Raw genomic sequence first — 25,504 nt, 5'->3', positions numbered from 1 at the left:
GAGGGAACTGTGTAAAAAAGAGAGAAGTTCAAATATGAAACCACGTAAGGACAAGGGCAATCCTCACTTCTTTATACACTGCTCTCTCCTTATCAATCCCAGTACAGTACAATCGAAACCGTTTATAGGGACATCGCGTTAAACGACGTACTGGATATAACGGCTAAATTCTATATAATCACTGTATTAAAAAAATCCGTTGTGAACATATCCTTTAAAATTACGTATTTTGATGACATTTTCCGGATAAATTATCGGCTATAATGTCCAGTGTTAATTTTTGTTTGTTACATATTTGGGGATTGCGGACAAAATGTAACGCTTACCATTGTAGATTCCAAGTCAGTCTTTTAAATAGTCAATGCAGGCATTGCTGTGAAGATGACGCAAAAGAAAATGTGTTTAATAATGAATAATGAAGACATATCGCACGTAGACCTAATGTGGCGATTAGAAAATGGGGATCGCATCGCAAACGAAGTGGGTGTATCACACTTAACGATTTCTACAATTTGGAAGGACATAAGAAAATGCCTCTTTTTGAAGATGAAATCTTAAAAAATTAAGCGAGCCAGATCGTCTGAGCACGAAGATATTGAATCTTTTCTTTGATGGTTTAAGCAGCAAAGCACAAATAATGTGCCGATCAATGGACCTACTCTTCAAGCGAAAGCCAATGAAATTCCTCGCTGTAAATACAGTACAGTACGCATTTCAGTTACGTTTTTGTAGTTTTACCTTAATTCCTTTATTTAACCATGTACGTGTGAAGCCTAAACGTGCAATTATGACCTTTTTAGGAAGGGAAAGAGAACTGGTGTGTTCGACTCTCTGCTATAACGACCTTGATTGGCGTGCCCTTGGATTGGATTGTATTTCCAAATTACTTCCGTTTCCTTGTATGGCCCCCGATGAGTTCGTTTTGTGCTTCCCAGCTTGCGGCTATCAACACCTGTTAAATGAAGGATAAGAATAATGCCGGGTAATTACGGGAAAAGGGACCAAAGACCTACGTCGCACTAACTCGGGTATAACTGAAGGTAGCAGCCGTAAATTAAAACTTACCTTCTGTAAATACTGGAAAACACCTCCGCGGCTGCCAACGATGGGATTAGAAGTCGCCATCTCGTAAAATTATGACGCATTTCTTACCGAATCATTGGAGCTTTTAAGCGTCACATCCATTGTGTTAGTGGTAGACATCGCAAGACAGCTACTGAGCATGATAATTAAATAGGTACTCACGTGTACGGAATCCAATCCTGGGGCACGAATTGACATTAAACTCTCGAGAGGCAACATAACGACTGCCCGAACGCATTCGTTCACTTACTGTATATCTAGCTGCAGGAATACGTCTTTCACATTCGAATAAGATTTAATTTCAAAAATTTGTACACAAATATTTTTATTACCGGGCTCGATAACTGCAGTCGGCTAGCATCCAGTATTCGGGAGATAGTGGGTTCGAACCCCACTCTCGGTAGCGCTGAACGTGGTTTCCCATTTTCACACAGGCAAATGCTGGGGCTGTACCTTAAGGCCACGGCCGCTTCCTTCCCACTCCTTGCCCTATCCTGTCCCATCGTCGCCATAATACCTAATTGTGTCGGTGCGACGTAAAGCAACTTGTTAAAGAAATTACAGTACGTTAACTAGACAGGCTTATCGGAAGTAAAAATACTGCACTTAGAACGAGCGAGTTGGCTGCATGGTTCAGGCCATGTAGCTGTTGCTTGCACTGTTGGCAGCCCCCATTTGCAAAAGAGGCAAATGCACGGACTCTTCCTTCCCTGTCCTTGCTCTATCTCCCTCCGTGGGTGCGGCGGTAGAGTAACACTCGTGTATCCCCTGCCTCTCGTAAGAGGCGACTGAAAGGGGCCCCAGGACTCAATTTGGGTGCATGGGTTGGTGACCACGGGACCCTTAGTTGAGATACTGTATTGCTTACACTTGTGTCAATCTCATCACTTTCACCCCATCCGATTTCCCTTGGTCAAGTCTTGTCCTTTTCCGACCCCGACGGTATTACGTATGGAGGCCCATGGAATCTTTCATTTTTACTCCCTTCGTGGCCGTCGTCTTTCTTTGGTCGATACCTCCACTGTTCGAAGCGTTGGACCCCTTCCATTTCTCTCTCTGATTGGTGTTAATAGAGGATGGTTGCCTAGCTGTACTTCCTCTTCAAATAATAATCACCACCACCACCCCTCATAGCTCTGTCCTGTTACATTGAGTAGGTGCGATGTAAAAGCAAAAGCATGGTAAAATTGCTGTTTGAGCTCCTAATCGTTTTACGAAGTAAAACTTTAAAAAGGACGTACTATACATAAATCTGAAAAGTCCCGACTACTTCAGTTAATACCCCGGTGGATGGAGGCGGTAGAATACATCCCTGTCGACAAGATGCCCAGGAGCTCGCACCTTGCGAACATGGTTTAACGACCGCGGATCCCTTAGCTGAACCTGACATTGCTTCCACGTATGGTAGTCTCCCTGCTTTCATCTTTCCTATCAGACATCCCTTGGTCATCTCTTGTTCTTTTCCGATCCCAACGGTATTAGCGCATTCGGGGCTAGGGAGTCATTTTCATGCCCCTCGTGGCCCTCGTCTTTATTTGGCCGATACCTTCATTTTTTTCGTCAATATTCCGGCACCTTGACGTCTCCGAAAACCGTTATAGTAGTTAGTGAGATACAAAATAATTTATTATTATTATTATTATTATTATTATTATTATTATTATTATAATAAATGAGAAGCTTACTGGTAAATTGAAGGACTTCTTTAGGATGAAATTCTGACACTAGAATTGTTCCTAATTTGAGATAATAGGGACAGAACGACCAATTGCACTGATCTTTCCAAGTGTGTGTTTTTATTGTTCAGAATTCGTGGTGACTGTCATAGGATGGTGGAGGGGTACGTGCATTCGTAAGGTTTTCAGTTATACTTTTCGACAAAAATAGTTAAATGCTTGAAATATTCACTGATCTCATGCTCTATGGAACTTTTCCTACTAATATCATTACAGTAGTCTGTTAGTCCCAGTACATTGTAAATACACTACTTGCACCAAGCGAAAGTTTAACTAAGAAATGTGTATTGTTAGTTTGTAAGTCTTCGTCTAAAATAAAGTGAGCTAATGTTATTCACAGTCGGAGCACGAACGTTGTAGGAATTGTCAAACAGCTATAGACTAACGGCTAGATACTGCCTTAACTAGCTCGCAGACCGTTCGTATACTTGTACGAACGTTTCTTGTCCTTGTTACAATGCTATACTTTTGTTTTAGTTTCACAGTTGGATGGTTTTTATTTAAAAGGTGCCAAGCGCCATTCCATCACAACTGAGAAACAGCTGTTAACAGTTTTCTTAATTAAAAATACAAAACTTCTTTTTCATTAAAATATTGCAACATTAAGCTGTTTTGCCGTTATACTTCACGCGAAATATTCTTCTCTAGTCATAAGTTAATGAAAAGGGCTTGTTGGTTCCCTTTCAATAAATTGAAATGATATTTTTCAACAAGTTTGCTGGATGGTAAAAATAAAGACAAAAATGTGCTCGTTTAACATTTGCATATTTGACACTAATGAATACAACTTTTGAATTAATACATATTAGCATTTATTCAGTCTTCCACTGCAAAGTCCGCATAATTTCCAAACCCATTTATTTTATCTGCCGGCCCCGCGGTGTAGGGATAGCGTGCCTGACTCTTACCCGGAGGCCCCGGGTTCCATACTCGGTCAGATCAGAGATTTTTTACCTGGACCTGAGGGCTGATTCGAGGTCCATTCAGCCTACGTGATTACAATTGAGGAGCTGTCTGACTGAGATGTCGGCCCCGGTCTAGAAAGCCAAGAATAACGGCCGAGATGATTTGTCTTGCTGACTACACAACACCTCGCAACCTGCAGGCCTTCGGGCTGAGCAGCGATTGCTTGGTAGGCCATGGCCCTTTCGGGCTGTTGCGCCATGGGGTACGGTTTATTTCAGCCTTTGTACTGGAATGAAGTTTATGACAAGACCATACATCCTGAGGTATAAAATGAACAGATTCAATATCCTTTAGCTTTTCCTTGCTCGTAAGCTTTCCTTTAGGCCGTAAGAACATCAACATAGTCGAGTGAAAGCTGCCTTATGAGTGATGACCTTCCTCACTGTTCTTAATATCTTAATATTCACTTGAATGTCTTGCTTCTGAATGACTAGTTTTCATCTGAAGGACAAACCATATGTTGTTCTTCAGTTTAATTTTATGAATTGTGTGTCAGCAAATTGTTTCCTGAGCATTGTTCTTCCTCTTGCTGATATTTTTTTTCAATTTCAATGCTCCTTTTAGTGCCATCTTTCTGCATTTGTGATGCAAGAACTTTTCTCTCTTTGAGTCATCTTAAGGTAAACTTCCAAAGTTCACAGCTGCTGTTTGGTTTTAAAGGGTAGATCACAAGATCATATTTGTCTGGGAGTCATCTTCAGTGTTTCTAGATTATCTGACAGTGTACTCAGCATAAGTACAGGGGCATTTTTAAAAAAAATCTATGCAGGGGATTGCCGCTCGCCCGGTCACCTGCGCTGCGAGCGGCTCCCGCCAGGCATTGAGTCGTACTGTTTTCGCACAAGATTTCCTGTACTTCATGAAGGTATTATGCATATATTACGCGCTAACGTAATGAAAATAGCATTGGGACAACACAATTACGCACTGAACACGTGAACACTTGACTAAACTGATCCTTAAGGCTCTTGCAAAGGAGGGGAGCTTGTGACGCTGAGAAGCGCATCACGGCAAAGTGCTTGGCGGGAAACAAGCTCGCAGCGCGGGCGACCGTGCGAATGACAGTCCCCTGAATAGTTCAAAAAATGACCCTGTACCATTTTTATGTTTTGGTTCTGGCCACCCACATGATCATTATTTATAGAGGAAGTACAATTGGGCAACCATCTTCCCCCACGTCAGTCTGATCATAAGATGAGATCTGTCACTTTACTTCAACATGGACAAAAATGTATTTTCACAAACTGCAACTGCCAAAGATCACTTGTTCCTGTTTAAATATAAGAAACAAAAACAGTGGAGTTCGGTTGTTGGTACAAGTTCTCACAGAAATCAGCATAGTCTGCTCTTTTTAGTAGATGCTCGGTTCCATTTAATTAAAACATTGAGCGAGATTCATGCGCTCGCAGGTTGATGTATCTCAGAAGTGTTACAAATGGTACATTCCTTTAATGTAGAAGCCTCCAAAATTACTCTGCATACATTCATTGTTAAAGTAGTATTGCTATTAAAACTGAAAATGAACTTGGAGTAATAATTCTGAACCAAAAATAAAAACAGTGAAGAGCGGCATAAGAAGACGAAATTTAGACTGGGACAAGATCGTGGTAGAGGAATGGTGGAAGGAAGGAGGAAGATTGCCAAAAAACAATCGTGCGTAACGGGTTTCGAAGTCGGGTCCCTAAAATGTGAATACCGCATTTTAGCACTGAGCTGCCCCAAGACACTAGCTACTCGACACAATTTTCTATAATCGTGCATATTGTTTAAATCAGGCAGGTTATTGGCGTCCATCACCATCAGAGGTGTCCTTTCATCTCTGAGTGCAGATAGATCTCTGAGAACACGGTGCGTGATGCCTTGTGTTAGGACTCTGGACTTGGACCGCTGTTATTGTCTCTTCTCTTTATTTACTCAATAGTTCACTCGGTGGATGTAGTCTAATTTTTGAACGACAGAAAAAGTGGAAAAGTGCAAAAATAAACACATTCCATCTCCGTGCAAGCGTCACAACTTCTTCGTACGATATCCGCATCTCTGATGTTGCACTTGGTCTTAAACCGAAAAAATTAACTCAGCCATCGGGGATCAGTTTTTGCTGGGATAATAGAGAACGTCACATTGACAACGTATGCAGCCTAGATGGCACACACTAGCTGAGGCCTTATGTAATACTCCATGAATTCTGTGTTAGTTAAATTTATGAATTTCTATGAATACCTAGGAAATGAATTAATGCAAAATTTTAGGGTGGACATATAGATTAAAAGGAGGGTACAGCAGAGTAATGCATTCCACCAAATTGTAAGAAAAATTGTTTGGAGCAAAGAAATACCAAGGAAAAGTAAAACGATAATGCATTATGTACCCATACTGACTTACGCAGCTGAGACTTGGACTTTCGCTAGCAGGCAAGAGAGTAGAATTCAAGCCATAGGGATGAAATTCCTCAGAAATATGCTAGGAAAGACAAAGTGAGAAATGAAGAATTTAGGAAGTTGAAATAGGAAAGCTAAATGAGAGAGTTGAAAAAAATAAACTAAGGTGGTTTGGACATGTGAAGAGGATCTAGGAGAATAGAATTCAAAGACAGATGCTGGAAGCCAAGTGCGTGGCCAAGGGAGCAAGAGGAAGACGTAGAATAAGGTGGATTGAATCAGTGAAGAGCGGCATAAGACGAAATTTAGACTGGGACAAGATCGTGGAAGGAAAGATAGAGAAGTGCCGTAAATACCCCGATCCGGCTGGATAAGGGGAAATAATTGATATATTGAAATGAAATATTGTAATAAGTGTAAGAAAAACTCTCGATAAGTTTCTCATTGATGATCTATTTTACTTTTCTGTCAATTTGGGAGAAACCTCCATGAGCGGCCTGTTGCGTTTTGAGTCTTATTCGTTGACTCACTGTTTACATCCCAACTGATCGTGCTGGAATTCAGTCCCGCTACCCTGAGTTTAGGATGTGCTATGCAGCTGGGTAGCAAGAAACCCGGATTGTTAATAACAAGGTTTGCATGGGAGGCATATTACTAGAACGAGGATTTATGTGCAGTAAAATTGTCCAAAATATGCATGCAGGTTTGCACTTAAAACCGTAAAAGTTGGCACTGAGAGATGTATTCAGAATTGAGTCGTTTATGAAGCTCCTTAGCGAAGTTAGTAACTGGTAATTGCATAGTGTTGGAGTGAAGGTCTACGAGGAAAAGAATGAGATATTCCCTAAACATTGTGAAAAAATAAATCTTCAGCCCAAATTTACAACATTTTAAGAACCATTGCCGTTGTTCCAATGACAGTAAACCGCACGAGTTTTCCCTCCTTTTTGGTTGTGAAGGAACGCCGTTATTTCGGTAAATACAAGCCTATGCGTTGAAAATGAACGTACCGGGCTAGTTGGCGGTGCGGTTAGGAACGCACAGCTGTGAGCTTGCATCCGGGAGATAGTGGGTTCGAAGCCCAACTGTCGGCAGCCCCGAAGATGGTTTTCCGTAGTTTCCAATTTTCATACCAGGCAAATGCTGGGGCTGTACCTTAAGACCACGGCTGCTTCCTTCCCACTCGTAGCCCTTTCCCATCCCATCGTCGCCATATGTGTCGGTGGGACGTAAAGCAACTTGGATAAAAAAAAAAAAAATGCATCATAAGCAGAAACACGCAATAGTGAATTCATTCAAGAGAATTCGGCTGTGAAACAGGTAAAGTCCACATTATGCTATGCAGATCGATTCCGGGAACATACCGGGGTGTGAGAAAAGCGGTGAGGAACCGCATTCGGCTGTAAAATTGGGTTAGTCCATACCAAATACCAACGGCAATCAGTTGGGGAGAAGCAGGGGCAGTAGCCTATTTAGCCCAGAAAATGAGTAATTTTTACCATTTCGGTGTATTTTGGTAGGATTAACAGTTTTAGGGTTTCTGAATTGTATCAACCCTTTCGGAATCAGTAGAACGAGGGTTATCCATTGACACAAATACAGCGGTTTACGGGTTTGGAATTGCTCGCCGAAAGAAAGAAAAATAACTTGCCGTCATTTTGAATTGTCATTTCTTAGAAAACTGACCAAGCTTGATTCTATTTGCAGTTATATCAAACTCAGTTTTGGTTTTGTGATAGGTCTACGTGATGAGTCTTCTTGCGTGGAATGCTTTATCAACGTTGGCCGCTTCTCGATACATAGAGCGGCGTTGAGTGATGCGATTTGGGTGAGGGGAAGTCCCGCATGTGGCAATGGCTCTCCTGCGCGCTTATTGTGCTTTGGGCGGTTGAAGCAGGATTGCCAACTCATAACGTTTGACACTACAGTGAGCGTTGGAAGTTTTGAAAGTGTTCAGCTCTGCGTTCCCTTGTTAGCAGTCTTTAAATTACGTTCCAGGTTATCTACATATAGAAACATAATTTTTTTCTGAACACTTCAATTGTTTGAATCATACTCTATTTTTAACTCAATTTATGTATTCTGAATTGAGCTAGGCTGTTTATTTTCTGTCACATCACAGCGTGAGTTGGCCTTGCGGTTAGGGGCGCGCAGCTGTGAGCTTGCATTCGGGAGATAGTGGGTTCGAACCCCACTGTCGGCAGCCCTGAAGATGGTTTTTCCGTGGTTTCCCATTTTCACTCCAGGCAAATGCTGGGGCTGTACCTTAAGGCCACGACCACTCATAGCCCTTTCCTGTCCAATCGTCGCCGTAAGACCTAAGTGTCGGTGCGACGTAAATCCAAATGTAATTCTGTCTCGTCATAGGAACATAATTTCTCGTAACTCAGGGATTGCCGGGTTGAGTACTACTTACTGGGCTATATATTGTTTAGTATATAGTGGTGTTTCAATATTAAGGCGACCAAAACAGGCAATTTCTCCATTTAAGATTATCTTTATCGAAAAACTGTTCAATGAAAAGTTGTGGAAAATATAATTTCCTACCAGTTAGTTCGGATAAATTCGCGATTATTACATTTTTCACAAACGTCCTAATATTAAAAAAATAAAAATAGTTTCCAGAAGGAAACGATAATTTCCTTTCATCAATTGCATATGTTTCTTATATCCGGAAATATTACACTGCCGGCCAAAAAATACGCAAAACTTGGATGCTCTGCAATATGAATTTAATGAACCCAAAATTAAATTATAAAATACAATAAATTATCTTTCGCTTTCCCCACACGTTGATAGGGTCACAGTTGCAATCTGTGTTGCGAAAGTGGTCTTGGACCTGTTTTACAGCAGGATTCTTTTCCTGATACTACTATATGTGGAGGTATGCATTCAGTGTTGCTCGTTTTTGTGGTGGTAGTGTAGTGTTTTATAAATATATTTATAGGAAGAGGTGCGTATAGGGACAAACACGAACCTCCAGTCCCCAAGTCGGAGGAGTTAGCCAGGAGTAGTTAAAATTCCTCATTCGGCCACGAATCGAAACCGGGACCTTCTAAATCGAAGGCAATAATGCCGACCATTTCATCCAAGGAGCAGGACACACATTGTAATACATGTACATATTTAATTGTAATGAACGCATTTGTAAATTACTTTTCGGAAAATCAATATTCCGGCAGTGAAGTTCTGTTGGTCTTGTACGTAAGAAATCTTTGAGGTCATGTTAATAGTGTACCGCAGGTTCTATAACGGATTTATTCACTAATTTTCTGTCATAAGGCATGCTGTTAATGGTAGGATACTCCAAAAGACGTAATGACACAAAAGTAAACATTACATAAGCTAAGGAAAGGGAAGATAAATATTGTCCTAGACTATATTGCATTGTTAACGTCTAGGACAAAATAAATTTATTTAGTGTAGTAATAATCAAATATGAGGAAAATATAATGCATGTATCAGACTTACTGAATTGCGATAAGAGTGCTCCCTCCTCAGTTTCAGGCGATTCGGAACTAATTTATTAACTTGCAACGCGTCCGCCTGTCACCTGGCGGCCCCGGATTCGATTCCCGGCTGGGTCAGGTGTTTTTAATTGTAAATAATTAATACCCCTGGCCTGGGGACTGGGTGTTAGTGTCGTCCTTAACGTTCCTTTCCTCACATTCGACACTCTGCACTTCCGCAATTCCACTTACACGCAGGTTCCTATCATATGGTGAAAGTAGTGTCAAAAGATCTACAGAGGTCGATACCACGAACAAATATCATTTTAAAAAAAAACCTCTTGAGCATCGCCGACATGGAAATAGTTGTTTGAATGAGAAGGCAATTGTGTAGGCCCGACCATTTGAATGAGGAGAATAAGAGTCTCATAAGGTGGAACTACGAAAACTCGTATTCTCTTAGCGTTATTCTCTTAGCTAGCAACGTTTCCAGTAAACATGGACTCGCGGAAACTGAAGTTTGAAATACTGCCCTTCGGTTTTCAGCGGGCTCGATTACCAATCGCGTCGGGGGTTTTAACCGGCTAGGCAATTCTGGCTGGAGGGCTGAGGTTTTTTTTGTCTTAATATACGCATATTAATTTACATAGGCCACACTACACCACCAGCTATTACAGAAACGTGCAGTAGTGAATACATCCTTCTGCATAGGGTTGGCGTCAGGAAAGGTATTCGGCCGTAAAACTAGGTTTCAGTTAAACCAGACGAAGTACCGACCCCTTGCAATTTGGAAAAAGGCAAAGCAGTGAAACTACTATAATAGCTTGACCTAAGCGTGCTTTTTGTGTTTGCGACCTATTAGAATCAATTCCATTGACACAGTACAAATTTGTTTCGAACGCTTATATCGGTCTCTTCCCTTCTTTACTTTGAGTTGAAGGGTTTGTCAGCTGTAGAATATAGAACAAATTGTTTGTAATGGGAAACTCTCGATATGCAGCTTTAACGAAAATAGTTTGATATTCCGAGTTTGGAGGAGTATTGACATAAATATCATCCTGTCCTTTGAAAGATATTAGCTCCTTATGGAAAACAAGCACTTCTGTACTTGCGGAGAAAACCAATGAAAGAGTTTTGTTGTATTTTAGGAACACATTATTTTGATCAGTTTACTTTTCCCTGTTTCGATTTTTTTCACCCTGCTTTCTCTTTCTGTAAATAGGTTCTGCAGTGTCAGAATGCAGGGGCTGGTATATTCGTTTCGTTATACTACACAGATGGCTGTAATTCTTATTTTTAATTAAAGGACTTCAGCCAGCCGCTGAGCGATAGTTTACACGTGAGCTCATCTTCCAGAGACGGTTATATGCTGACGATAGCCGCGCGGCAGATGCTGCAATATAAACACGTAACTCCTTCATGAACGCAAGTATCATATTTTATCACTTTTTTTGCAATTTGCTTTACGTAGCACACACAGATTTTATCATTTTAACTTTGGCGCGTTTGTGCCTGTAGAGTAGCGTAATTTTGAGCTCTAAATCCACATATCTAGATTGTTTGTGTGAGAGAAGTACTTTATTATCGGTCTTTGTCCTCACTTGTCTCCATGGACTTTTGGCCCCTCGGAACGGGCGTATCACAAATGAGCAAAGAGGGATGTCAGGAAAAGGACTGCAGTGGTTTATTTTCCTGCCATGGTCACTCAAACCGGGCGTTAGTGGTTAAAGAAATGGATGTGTGCTGGAAGAACTTCTATCATTTTATTGGGCGTAAATCCGTCATTCTTCTTGTTTTCGAATGGGTCTACTATGGACCACGTTAAGCATCATTCATTTACGATTCTTCCTCTTTCGATCGGCCCAGTACTTCTTCATCCTTTCGGAGTGGGCTTCTTTACGTTCTCGTGACCAGTTGTTGCCGGTCCGTTTTTTGCTACTTTGATCTTGGAATCCCTTAATTTTGTTGATGATTTTTCTGTATTCCTGTCTGTTGTATACTACCTGCTGTGATATATTATTTTCCTCCATATCCTCCTTGACCCCTTAAATCCGTTATTATTATTATTATACTGGAAAACCTCAACTGATTTGACGAGAGCTTCTCGTATTTTACGACATTTTTTAATCAACAAAATCTGGAATGCGATTTTATTTAACGTTAGACATGTACGTTTTATGTAAATTGACGGACAGGCTAGCTGCTTTATTGTGAATAAACATTTCTATAATGCCTGTAACTGTAGAACAGAAATATTCTCCTTCGCTTCTCAACAAGCTGGACTGTATTTCATATGCCGACGACCTGAAGTTTTTGGAATAGGAAGTCACTTCTTCACGTAAAACCTCCTAGATTTCCCTTGCTTTGCAGCTACCTACAAGTTGGCACCCTTGCATAGGCCTGTCAGCGCTTAGTCACTATCTTCAAGCGAGTGTTGTCACTTTCGACATACTCTACTTGGTTTTGATCTTGAAACGTGTTAGTTTCATATTTGACGTTGTAGCTTCTGAAAGAGGTTATAAAAATTATGGGCGGTTTCAATTTATTGCGTGTATAATGACACAGAAGCGTCGTTCGCATTTAAAAAAATAGAAAATGGAGTTGGAAATTGTTCAGCAACAGCTAATAATAATGGTATGCACATCTTTTCTCCATTTAATGCAATCTGTTTATGCATTTCTGTGGTCATTCTGTGGCATTATCTATTTTGGTTAAAATCGTTAGGCACATGTATTTTCGGGTTCAGGAATTTAATCTTATTGAATGTAAGCTATTGTCAGACTGAGGAAGTGGAATATTGAATGCATTTAATGGAAATTTTCCCAAGATAGCCTAGGAACATCAAAACCGGAAATGTCCAAATTTTCCGTTAATATTAACTCTTCCTAAAACTGTATATAACAAACATAAACATATAATTTTCTATCCTTTATGTTTTATGGAATTTTACAGTGCGTAGAATTACTTGAGATATTTGCGATTAATACAAATTATTTTTTATAGCCGGGATGAGTGGCTCGGGCGGTTCGGGCGCTGGCGTTCTCATATTATCGTCTTTGCTTCTCAACCCAACGTGACAGGTTCGATCTTGGCTCAATCAGGTGGTATGTGAAGGTGCTTAAATTCGTCAGCCTCATGTGAGTAGATTTACTGGCACGGAACTCCTGCGGGATTAAAATTCCGGCACCTCCGCGTCTCCGAAAATCGTGAAAGTAGTTCGTGAGACGAAAAGCCAAATAACATTTTTTAAAAACAAACTTCCAAATAGGTTTTTTTCCCTCAGATGTTAGTTCTATATAAAAAGTGTATAATTTTCAATCTGCACATTAAATAACATGTCCTGACTGATTCATCATCGCCGAGCCAAAACCACTGGTCATAATGAAATGTTGGGGATACATTTACATTACAGTGTAGGTGCTCACTAAGGAAGGAATTTGATATTCCGTCGCTAAGGGGGTGAACAGGATGGATTTTTAGAATGAGTATATCTATATCTCGAAAACTTTTAACAGTTTAAAGACTTGAGAATCGGTATTCGGAATCTCCTTTATAAATAAATATGTATTTTTTTTGTTTTCGGAAAGTGGTTAAAAATAAGTGAAAGAGGAGTTGAATCCTTTTTACGAGTATATTTATATCTCAGTAACTGGCGATTTTACAGACGTAAAAAATTGTGCATGGAATCTCCTTTAAAAATAAAGTATTTTTTTGTTTTTGAAAAAATCACTTCAGGTGAGGTGAAGAGTGAAAAAGGGCGGAGAGTTTTAAAAATGAGTGTATCTCGAAAACTTAATGTGTTACAGACGTAAAAATGGGTATTTGGAATCTACTTTAACCCTTAGGTACTTGCGCTCATTTTCCCCCCTTTATTACTCGCGTGGGGTCTTTAAGGCCTCCGGGACAGTATGCATTGAAAAAATACCCTAATTACAATACAATTGCATCTTATTTTACTGCAAACACTGCATAACATTAAAAAGGATGTTTACAAGAAATCAATACACATTAAGTGACATTAAGTTCATGAAAATAGTATTTTTCTCATATTACACACAATTCTCACATATTTTCTTCATGTGCTCCCCACAGACATGTTCCTTGCATTTTACACATCTAGTTTTTATTTTCCTCTCATTTGACCTAAGGCAAATCACGCAACTCTTTCTTGAATTGTCTGGCTCCTCTACATTTTCCCTGTCACCATCATCTATACGTAGTCTTTTCTTGAGATTTCTAGGCAGGCTAGGTATAGCAGCACGTACCAACAGCCATGGTTTCATAAGTTCTTTCGCCAGCTCTTTCAAAAATACTCTCCTTGGGATGTTTTTCTCGTGGCTTGAATTGAATTCACATACAACGAAAGCGTTGATACCAACCACATTGAAGAGATGATAGAAAACAACGAGTGTCCATTTGTTGGTTCGTCGTGCTACGTTGTAAGTTTGGCATAACTTGTTATTTGTGTCTACACCACCTTTCGTGCTTTTATAAAGCAGAACTATTTCCGATTTCTCCTTCTCAACCTCTTCAATAGCTATCATGATGGATTCTGGAGATCAGTATTACCGCTTTATGATTGCTCAATATTTCACAGTCTGGATCAGAATCAGAAGCAACTGGGACATCATCATCATCATCATAATAGACTTCTTCTTCTTCTTCTAAAAGCCACTGTTCAATATCCTGTACTTGACGACTGTGCCTTCCAACCGTATTCATCTGAAAGCGAAATACAAATCGAAGTAACCCACTCTATTTGCTGCACTGTATCTCATGTCAAAGTAGAAGCGCCTTATACTGTAGGTTATAGGCTTACTTTTGTATATTAGCAATTCACAGACTTTACAAGAGGTTTAGATACTGGCCAAAATATGTGTATTACACGTTCACATCATCAAAACTAAACAAATAGTTAGTTATAAGCAATATGTGCAAGAATATGAACATATTTTATTTTCATACGTAATTACTCGCGTGGGGTCTTCCACGCCTGGTCACTGCTCTCCACTGAGTACCTTACTTGGCAACAGTGAGCCATCTACTGAACTGAGCCCCCCTCCCCACTACATGAAGCTACTGCAAGTGTCAAGGTCACACGTAGTCACTTCGGGAAAATATAACAATTTAAAAAGGGAGTGGGGCCTCAAAGACCCCGCGCGAGTAATTAAAGGTTAAAAGTAAAGAAGCACGCATTTTTGTTTTTGGAAAATCCACATAAGGGTTGGGGTTGGAAAGAAGTGAAGTTGGATTCTTTTTATGAAAGTGCTTATTTCTTAAAAACTGATATTACAGACGTGGAAATAGGTATTTGGAACCTCCTTTAAAAATACACTTTTTTCTTTTCGACTTGAGAGTGGACTGTTTCTCACATATACAGTTCTATGTTGCATGTTCCAGAGTTAGCTCTGCCAGTAGCCTGGTCATCTTACCCTCAAAATGCAATACCACAAACGTGGTTTATGAGGTTCTGGGGTAAAAGAGACTCAGTGTTTCGGTGATTTTTTATACTTTATGGAGTTTCCGATACTATCTTACTGCAGTATGGAGGAATGATTACTTTTATCAAATTACAAAATCCACGCAAGCGAAGCTGCGGGTAACAGCTGCTTTAATATACCATTAAAAATAAAATGCTGTTTTACCAGTTGAATTCAGAATGACCCAAGTAGTACCACACTGTATACAAACACAATTATATTTGTGAATGAATGACATCAGTTCCCTAATTTGACTTACTAAGTCTGTGTCTTCCTCACAGTAGGTAGTCTGTTTTGCTGGTATTACCTGGATGGTGATGATCCTAATGGAAGGCTCTCTTTATTTTCATTTCACATGCTCGGTCATTTCACACAGCAGCTACACACAGACAGGTTTCAACATACGGCTCTTGACTAACAACGCACGACTGCTGTTCACTTGGCTCAACTCCAGATGAGTTTGGTAACTCAAACAGTCAACACAGTTAATTCACTTATCTCAGTTCAGTCATCTGTGAACGTGGCTGTTCTACACAGGGGTTTCCTCAGCACTACTAAACATCGGCCGCACTTTAACGTTACGCTTTGGGCCGATGACCTAGATGTCAGGCCCCTTAAAATGACAAGAATCAACATTACTCTTCGTTGTGTTCACTTCAAGAACAAGTCTGATGACAGCTGCAATGTTGCTATCCAACTCCACAGCCGACACTGACTCTTCTCAAGGTGGGCTTGTTTTCATATCCTAGTGATAAGATACTGGAAACTTTGGGGTGCAGCTAGAACAGGAATATTAGGCGTAAGAGGAAACCAGAACCCTCTGAACCAAAGGCTTCAATGCAGTACAAGTTCGGTAAAGGTCCTGGGCAAACACAGTAATATTGTGGTACGGAAAGTATGGAGGACAATACTGTTCCCAGCCTGCTTTACTCGGTGCTACCAACTGTTGTCGTAAATACTGGGAGTTTGTTGGTCTGCACACATCCTGGCTAGTGCAAACCCTTTTGGTCTAGCGCATCAGGGGTGCTTAGCATAGAGCCTGTCGAAGGGAATGTAGCCGTTCAGAGCAAGGCTATTGCTGTGTTGCACACCATTGGTCTAATTGGTTATTTTTCATTGTTCCGTAATTGATAATGAAGTCTGTGTTGAATTCTGGAAGTGATTTCAGCCATTAGCAGAGTTCTTTCAGCCAGCTACTTGGAAAATGTCGCTCAATTTTATTTCAAGTATGGGACCCTCAGTCAGTGTATACCCATTTGTTTTGTATCTTGCTAAGTCAGAATCCTCCGTGGTTGAGGCGGCAGCCTCTCACCGCGGGTTCCATGGTTCAAATCAGTCACTCCATGTGAGATTTTTGCTGGACAGAGTCTAGGCGGATAGGGTTTTTTTTTTTTTTTTTTTTCCTTCTTCGGGTACTTCGGTTTTTCTGTTATCTTTCATTCCAGCAACACTCTCCAGTATAATTTCATTTCATCTGTCGGTCATTAATCATTGCCCCCAGACGAGTGTGAGAGGCTTCGGCAGCTGGCACAGATCCTATCCTCTTCGCTAGATGGGGGCTTCATTTCATTACTGACCTGGTCAAATGACTGGAAGCAGGCTGTGTATTTTCATTTTCATCTTGCTAAGCCAGTCACTAAAGCAGCAACTTTTTAAGCCTTTATGAACTTTCTCTTCGTTAAAAAGTTTGATCTTCCACGCTCCCAGACTGTTGGCTTATCAGGTCTTTTTTTCATTGTTCAAACTTGATCTCCCCTTTACAGTTCACCAGTTGCTGCCAGAATACTTCCAAAAATGGAGTTGAAACTTTGTTTTTTCTCGTAGTGAAACAAAGATCTTGCAACCCAGCTTGGCCCTCTCTCGGGGATGGTCAAATGTTTGCATTCAAGTTAGCAGTTAATTTTATCGTTTGTGCAATACGACATTGTCAAGAAGCCAGTAATCTTGTCCTACTTGTTCGCCAGCAATGCTTTTCCATTGAAAGCATATAATATAAAATAAATAAGATAAGGAAACAGTTTGGTGAAACTTAGTTTGGAATTAGGAACCCTCAGAGTAGTTCCTGTTTAAAAGAAGGTTTTGATCAACAACAAACCGCCTTTGCTTGCTACATCCATAATGAAAATCTACCGGACAGTGTTAAGCATATCTTTATCCTGCAAGTTTGGTAAATGATTGAAATTGTATTGTGAAAGGTCCATAATCGTAAGTTGAAATTGATTTTGTTAGGTGGAAATAAAGTCAATCGTGTCACCCTGTCTTCCTTGGGGTTCTAGATTGAGAACTTAGTATTTCTGATGAATTTCACTAGCAAGCTAAGTAGCAGAGCAGGTACTTTCAATATTTCTCACTCAAAAAGGGTTGGTGATGGACATGTTGTCCAGGCTTGCAATAGATAACAGAAAAACCTCTTGCACGGACACCTAAGGGGAGTTGCTTTCCTCCTTAATATGGAGGTGTCTGTTTTGGAAAGGCATATTTACAGGGTACGGATTGCAATGGATTATTTTCTGGAAACTGCCGTTTTTCTTGCACACATTTATTGAAACATTCTATGTATTCTACAGTATCATAAAAAACAAAACAAAAAACACTTGCGAACATACACACCTTTGGTGTCACTTCATTAAAATTTGCACTTATTGTCATGAACATTTTCAATTTGCATATTTGTTAGTGCTTCTTTAAAATACCAGCTGTTTCAGTTCTCCTTATTCCAAAACAATCCGCTACTTCACGAATTCTCGTATTTTTCTTCCTGAATATTCTATTACTACCACTTTCTCTCTGTCAGTCTTTTGCAGTCTTTTACAAGCAATCAAATTACAAAACTTCGAAAAATGCACTCGCGCTCTGCAGATTCAAACTGTACTCTGAATCTATAAAGACTGCAGCAGCAAGGAAGAGAACTTTCCTAATCCTCTCTGCAATGTTTATTGTAGGCTACCTCTTGAACTATAAAAAATAACACCCCAAAACTGAGGTTTTTCATTTGAAAAGTGAGAAAATACAGGAAGAGGAAGGAACACAATGGAGCTCTATCCTGAACAGTCCCATTTGTGAACACTTTGAACAAAGGATGGGTAAGAGGGTGTGCAATATTTTGAATATGTGAAATGTGCAGAGAACAAAGTTACTGATTTTACTCTTGTGCTATTGAATTTTCGAATTGCCTGAAAAGAAATTTCTGTGGTTTAGTGGTGAATTTATATATGAGGGAAATGAAGTCCCTGTCCAATTAAGAGCATATGTGTATGTGTTACAGTAGTTGTTTTACATGACATTCCCTTTTCCTGTTGCCGGAAGTGGAATTTTCCAAAACTGGTGTTTTACTGTATGTAATTTTTCACACTGTGGTAGGTTTATTTGGATTCAAAGTTTTAGGCAGTGTGCTCTTATTAAAGTTCTTTATATTTGAATACTTGTGCAATGCCCAGAAGTTGATTTTTACTGTCCTGTTCGTGCATATTTTAGGTGTGATTTAATAATCCTATTCTTTTCTCACTTCCTTTTTTTTCCAGAGAATATTAAAATACTACAACCTGGCCAAGCTATACTACCAGGTGGGCGACTATGAGTCAGCTCGTCGCTATGCAACTGGTTTCTTGTCTGTACGAGATAACTCAGCATGTGGCCACAAACTACTCGGTCAAGCTTTGGAAGCTCTGGGCCAGAAGGATAAAGCACTGGCTCAATACAAGTGTTCCCTGATGTTGGACAGAAAACAATCAGATCTGGTGTTGAAAGGTGAGTTTATGTGAGCAGTACTGGTAAATTAGCTCTGCAATCGCCTGATGAACATCTAATAAATCTTAAATTTTTTCTGTATTAACTTACAAACTGTTTGCTTCTAAAAGAATAATTTACTTGCTCCACCTTTTAATACAGTAGAATTCCATTAGTCTGGCATTCAACAGTCCGGTACGCCCGATGGTTCGGCACCATTCCAGGATTTTCTAAATGTTATCTCTTAATAATGATCTCTCGTGAACAATTTGATGCATTATTTGTCAAAACCATTCAAAGTGTATTTTTTAATATTTCAAAGTCAATACTGCGAATGTATATGATACAATGCATTTGTTATGCATTGACTTACTTAAATATCTCTACAGTATCTCTGAAAATATTCATCCTAGAAGGCTGTGTGCTATACTGAGTGAGTACTGGAAAGCCAACCATATGGTTAAAAAAAATATTACAAAAATTGAATGCGTGGGCCACGTTCAAAAACGGATGGGAACATGCCTTCAAAAATGGAAGCGGACAGAAGGAAAAATAAGTTGTAGATGGAAAGACTCTGAATGTTAAAGGAAGACTTAAGATTAAAACATCTATGAACTCCGGCATTATTATCCCTTTCAGACCTGAAAGAAAACTGGAGATGTGAATTTTTGTTTGTATGTCAAAAACTGACTAAAATGCTCTCAAATACATGTTTTTACAGTTTATTTTTCAAAATAAGAACTATTGGCTGAAAAACAGAACCCACACAATTGTGCGTGTCAGGACTTCATTCACTACTTGCAAAAAAATAAAAAAAGTTAAAAAATTCAACTCAGTACATGTGAATATGCACATGCACATGATCAAATGTTCTATTTTACAGTGTGGAATGATTTTAAACAATTAAAATCTTATACATTACATTTCTCATGTAGAGTACAAGTTTTTTTTTTGCTTGGGTTTTGCTTTCACAGTCCTTTTTGTGACAGCACCCAGCACTCCTGCATGCATTGCTTGTAAGGAAACCTAGCCCGCACATATGTGCGTATAGACATTCGAAACCTCATGGTATTATGCACGATGCTGTAAGTTCACAATTTACATTTGCTACACAATTTACACACTTCATTGATTATATTCTGATATTCAGTAAGGCTTCTAGATTAATATGAATGCAATAAATAAATACTTACTTTAGGCATTACTGCTTCCCGCCATCTTGCTAATGAACTGTGTTTTTAAACTCTCCTTCCTGCCCCTAGTGGTCAAGTACTAATTAAAAACAGCTGAAGTACATGCTACGTGTCCCGCACAAGCACTACAGTCCGGTCTAGCGCCAAGAAAACGTCAAATAAGCTCAGACATTAATAAAATACGAACCCTCACAATTGTGCGTACATGATCTGAAAGGGTTATGGAATGGCAATAAGAAACAAGAAGTTTGAAAAGAGGAGTGTGTTATTAAACTAATGATTCTACTGATAAACATTTTACTGCAAAACGCCGTCTTACAGCTGTTTTCGCTGTACGCCTTAACCTATATCGTAGTAGTCTGGCATTTTCGATAATCCGGCACTGGGCCGGTCCCGAACCCTCCGGACTATCGGTCTTCTACTGTACATTTTAAAGAACACTTTACATTATTGATACATAATGGAAAAGTATTTTCTTTTATTACACCAGTACATGTTTCGACGTCTATGGGGTCATCCTCAGCTGGTTCACGATAACATTGATTAAAGGCATTCCATAAAATTACTGAAAACAAATGCAGGGGAACCTCGAAATCTCGAATCACCTCGGGAGCTAAATTTTACTTGGCTATCGAGATATAGAGAATACAGATTTTGAGCACGTATAGCATATAATTGAATCATTTGTATCTACAGGCTTACACTGAATACATTATATTTAACAGTATTTAAAAATATACAAGCAATATTTTACGGCATCACTTTAATTATAGTACATTTTTTAGAAGACACAATACAATACAATACATACAGTAGTGAAAGAAACATACCTTGTTTAACACCTTTGGAAAAAAATCTGTTAGTTTCTTCTGTTTGTTACTGTTAACCTTTTGTTTCTTTACGTTGAAACTTCTTGTCTATACCACTCGGCCGAAGTTCGTAAATAGAGCTTGTCATCCGTGACTTTGGCGGTTGTTTATGTACGTGACCAGTAATTCACACCCGAGAAACAGCGAGGATTCGCCAATTTTCCTATTATTAGAAGTTTTAGTTTTTCGGTTCCCGTTATATTAGCTCCCAGAATCACTGTAAACATTTCTTTACTTGTTAACTCTTCCTCACAAACCACAAATAGATGATGTGTTAGAAAATGTACATTAGTCTGGTGCTACGAAATAAAAAAACTTGTGTTGTCTTAATACTAAACACTTTTTCACATAAGTTTTAAATTATGAAGCGTCAATCGTGATGCCCTCTGTTTTCAAGTTTAATGTTTTTAATATACAGCATTTTGTTGCTTGAACGAACTTGAGGTTGCCTTATTGCATTCCTATGGCATTGCATAATGGTTGATGGACTGACATTCAAGTAAGACTGAAGGAAACCCCTTGTTTTTCTCGTGTTTAACTTGGGACAAAGCTTATGTGGTGAGATGCCAAATGCTAGAAAGGCTTGACTTGTTGATTTTCTATTTGGAGTCTAAAAAAGAGATTAACCCTTCTAGCTGGTATTAAAAGTTGCAAAAGTTTTACCCTACACCGGTAATCAATCTTAGAAAAATAGCACAATTTTACAGTGTCACAAACATTGCTATAACTTCTAAACAACTTGTTTGATTTTGTTCAAAACAAGTGGATACTGAGTTCATATCATGCAGATGTATCTACATACAAACAGGTGGCATCCAAAGTGAAAAAAAATTGTTAATTACCTTCTTGTGGGAATAAAATTTGAAAACAATGTCCATAGTCATTTGGGTGAGCATTCACTTATATTACTATCATTATGTACATCACACATAGTTTCCTGCTGTGCATAATCACCACCACTAACACTTTCATTATCACTCTGATTATTCTCATCAATACTTTTTAGTATGCATTCGAGAGCTGCATGAGATAAGTACAGACCATGTGACGAGGCCGCCATGTTTACAACGATTGACGTTGATGAAACAAATTCTTTTTACGCCAAGACTATGCCACATTACGATAGAAGATACTCCCCTGCATAGAAAGATACCCTGTGCGGTGAGCTGAGGTAAAAGTTCATGTTGCAACCAACAGATACCACGCAGATGTACATCTAAAACATTGCTAGCCTAGTCGATACAGGTACACATCGAGCTGGCTTGAGCTGTTAAAAAAGGTTTGTGACTGGGAGCAAAAACTGAGTTTATACTGTTGAATATCAAATGAATTGCTGATACTTACTCCTACATCCTTCGGTCCCTTCTAAGTGGGCTTCGTCCTTGTTCTGTCTTGTAGTCGTTGGATTGCTTCCAGGCAGTGAGGGAGGACTGTTATTGTGGTGAGGATTAGTGGGCGTGCAGGTGAGGAGTGTGCGTTTGCTTGTGCAGGACTTGTAGAAAATGTTTTATTTGTCGTAATATTTGACTTAAGGTTAATTAATTTGCTGATGAGAATTAATTCGTTATGAAATTTTATTTAAGTTGAGGTTAAATATTTGGTCAAGTTGTATGTGGATGTGTTCATATATGTTGAGCAACATGCCCTTGTTGGCTAACTTTAGAATTTCTAAATCCTGGTTTATAGATTTAAGTGATTGAAATCACTCATATTCACTCATAGCTGGAAATCTGTTATTTTTTTTGGCATTTATGTGTTCTTTATAACGGGTTAGAAAATTTCTTCCTGTTTGGCCAAAGTGACGCTCTTGCCTTCTTTCCAGATTTTCGTGTAGGAATTATTCCCCTTTGAAGATCATTAAAGCAGGGTTTTTGTTTTAAATGTAGCTGTGCTTTTCATCTCTATTAACTGCACCATACTGAGTGTCTGCTCTGCTGTTACTGCTGTACCATTAAGCCCTTTACTCCAACCTTGGCTGAGAACCCTTAAAGGTAGTACCGTCTAGGACAGCTGAATAAAGATTCCTTTTTTGTTGCTCTCTTCGTCCTGGAGTGAGATTTGTGGATAGGAGAAGGGATCTATCTTGAGCATTTCAGGCACCGGGATGATGGCTAACACAAAAATTGGATCTGGAAGTACAAATCAGAATCGGAATTGCAAGAAGAATGTTTCTGAAATTAACTCTTACTAGTCATAATATTAAACGACTCGTTCGACAACTAGCAAAGGGAGGGGCCGTTGACTGCCTGCGTGACTGGACAGAGGGAAGTAGGGGTATGGTTGACATGGAAACGTGGGCAGACCCACTGCAGTTGCCTGCTATTCGTGTGGAGTTACTTCGAGTTTCCGGCTTCTCAGTTAGAAGCTGTCGCTCGCTGCAACAGAATACAGCGTTCTGGACAAACACGGTAGTGAGAAGGAGAAAGGATTGTAGGAAGGTGCCAATACCCTGTAATGCCTCTGCAGTATGCCATCCCTTCTGCAGTAGCTCTCAGAAACCTAAGGGCAAGTCAATATGTATCTGCCATTTTGCTCTTAATTGTCTGTAGGTTGGCTCTGTCGTGTGGTCACCAGCTGCTAATGGCACTGTTGTCTACGTCTGTGGTAGGTTTCAGCGTTACCAGATCAGTACAGTGTTCTGTAATCTTTTTTGTGGCCTGAGGGTATAGCAGGAGTGGAAATTCATAGAAAACTTTCAGCATAATACGGGGACAATGTCGCACACTTCAGTATTGGCATTAAGAGAAAATCTTCATCCCTGACAGGATGATTAAAATGTATCTCTGAATATTTAGACTAAGTAATAGTTAAACGAGCTTGATAGCGCATTCGCCTAAGTGCGGCTAATATCCAGCTTTCGGGGGATAGTGGGTTCAAACCCCACTGTCGGTAGTCCTGAAGATGGTTTTCCATGGTTTCCCATTTTCACACCAGGTAAATTAAGGCCATGGCTGTTTCCTTTCCACTCCTAGCCCTTTCCTATACCATCATTGTCATAAGACCTATCTGCGTCGTTGCAACGTAAAGCAACATGTAAAAAATAAAAAAATTATAGTTAACCCATTCGTCCCAGATGGCGAGGCTGGTCTGCTGAATTTGTGAGGTCTTCAACTTGGATGACAGGTCTCATCTGTTGAGCATAGCCTGTTACATTTTGGTCCTAGTTCAGCTACCCCTACAAGTACTTCTAATGTTCAAGGTGCTGCAAACAGCTGAGGAATGTTGCTGTCTTATCCTGGTGTTTGTTACTGCCCTTACTGAAAAATGACATGTAAGATATCTCGTAAGATATCTGTAGACCTGTATTGGCAGCTATTTCATGCAAGCGTCCCAGTGCTTCCTTTGCCTCCTGTGTATTATTCATGAGTATGGCTTTGTCATCTGCAAATGCACATTTTAAAATTGTTTTATTTTCAAATATTCTTCCCAGCTGTATTCCTTTAACTTGTTTCTTCCACTGCTTGATAATTTTGCTAACACCATGTTGGACACCTGTGTGTATCTGGAAGTGTTCTGAAATTTCTCCCATGACCTTTATCTTGGAGGTGGTGTCTGTAAGCGTCTGTTGTATGTGTTCTGGTTTATTTGTCAATGCCATATTCTTCCAGTACGTCAAAGAGCGTCTGTCTGTCTGTCTATGGAGTCGTATGCTTTTTCTAAGTCCACAAAGGAAAATACAGTGTTTCTTGTTTGACTTTCAAGTGTTCTCAAGTTCCAGATCTGTTCGATGCATGATCTCCCTTTTCTGAAGCCTGCCTGGTATTCCCCTATTTGTGGATCTGCTTGTGGTTCTAGCCTGTATAATAGCACCTTAGAGGAAAATTTCGTACATAACTGGTACGTATTATTATTTCCAAAAGTGATCAATTTAGTGCAACCACAATGAAATTGTTTGGGAAAGGATGTGAAGGTGCCTGGATGTGAGTGAGAGGGGAAAACAGTAGCCTTGCAAATAACTGAAACAACTAAATTCAGCAAAGCTCAAATATTGGCTCCACGAGTTGAAAAACTCATGATGTTAAATATTGTAATTTGTGTTGGTAAAGGCATGCCTAGCTTTTATGTTCTAGGAGTCACATTTCCATAAAATGCAATTTAGAACTTATATAAACATGAAAACCCAAATAATATTGAGTTTATACGCAAAACACATTTAAGGCAAAAATCTTATGAGAAAAAAAAGGTTTGAAGATTTCCAGTGTTTCATTGCAATATCTGCTTGCAGAATAAGAATAGTTATCCTTAAAATTATGCAGTGAGGTTTTTTTAAATATCTTAGTTATAGTGCTGTGTAGTTAAAATTGTATTATTTATCATGTGGCAAGTATACAAAGGAAAAGGAAAATTTACAATATGTACAAGAACAAGGATGTTAATAGTGTTCACATTTACAAATCATTGTCCAGTGTCTGTAGCCATTCTAAGAAGGGATGTGTAGCACTGATAACATCTTGGGCTGGTCCATCATAGTTCCTTGGACACTCCTCAATGTGCTGCACTGACTGGAAAGGAGCTCCGCAGTCACAGGCAGGGGATTTTCGAAGTCCACTTATGTAGCTTGGCATTACATCTAGCGTGGTTTGTTCTTAAACGGTTGAGTTTAGACCATTGGTGTCTCTTCAGG

At 39.5% G+C, this 25,504-nt stretch overlaps 1 protein-coding gene across 1 annotated transcript in view; it reads left to right on the top strand.

Annotated features, from left to right (window-relative positions):
- Nup358 (Nucleoporin 358kD) overlaps positions 1–25,504 on the top strand; it is a 343,965-nt gene that overhangs the window by 31,614 nt on the left and 286,847 nt on the right. Inside the window, exon 2 of the mRNA XM_067157834.2 lies at positions 18,614–18,839. Coding sequence (XP_067013935.2) covers positions 18,614–18,839 — 226 coding nt within the window. The remainder of the gene's footprint in view (positions 1–18,613; positions 18,840–25,504) is intronic.

Source organism: Anabrus simplex, chromosome 14, assembly GCF_040414725.1.
Source record: "Anabrus simplex isolate iqAnaSimp1 chromosome 14, ASM4041472v1, whole genome shotgun sequence".
Taxonomy (NCBI): Eukaryota; Metazoa; Arthropoda; class Insecta; order Orthoptera; family Tettigoniidae; genus Anabrus; species Anabrus simplex.
Note: the sequence above shows the minus strand (reverse complement) of the source record. Positions and strands in the feature narration are given on the sequence as shown.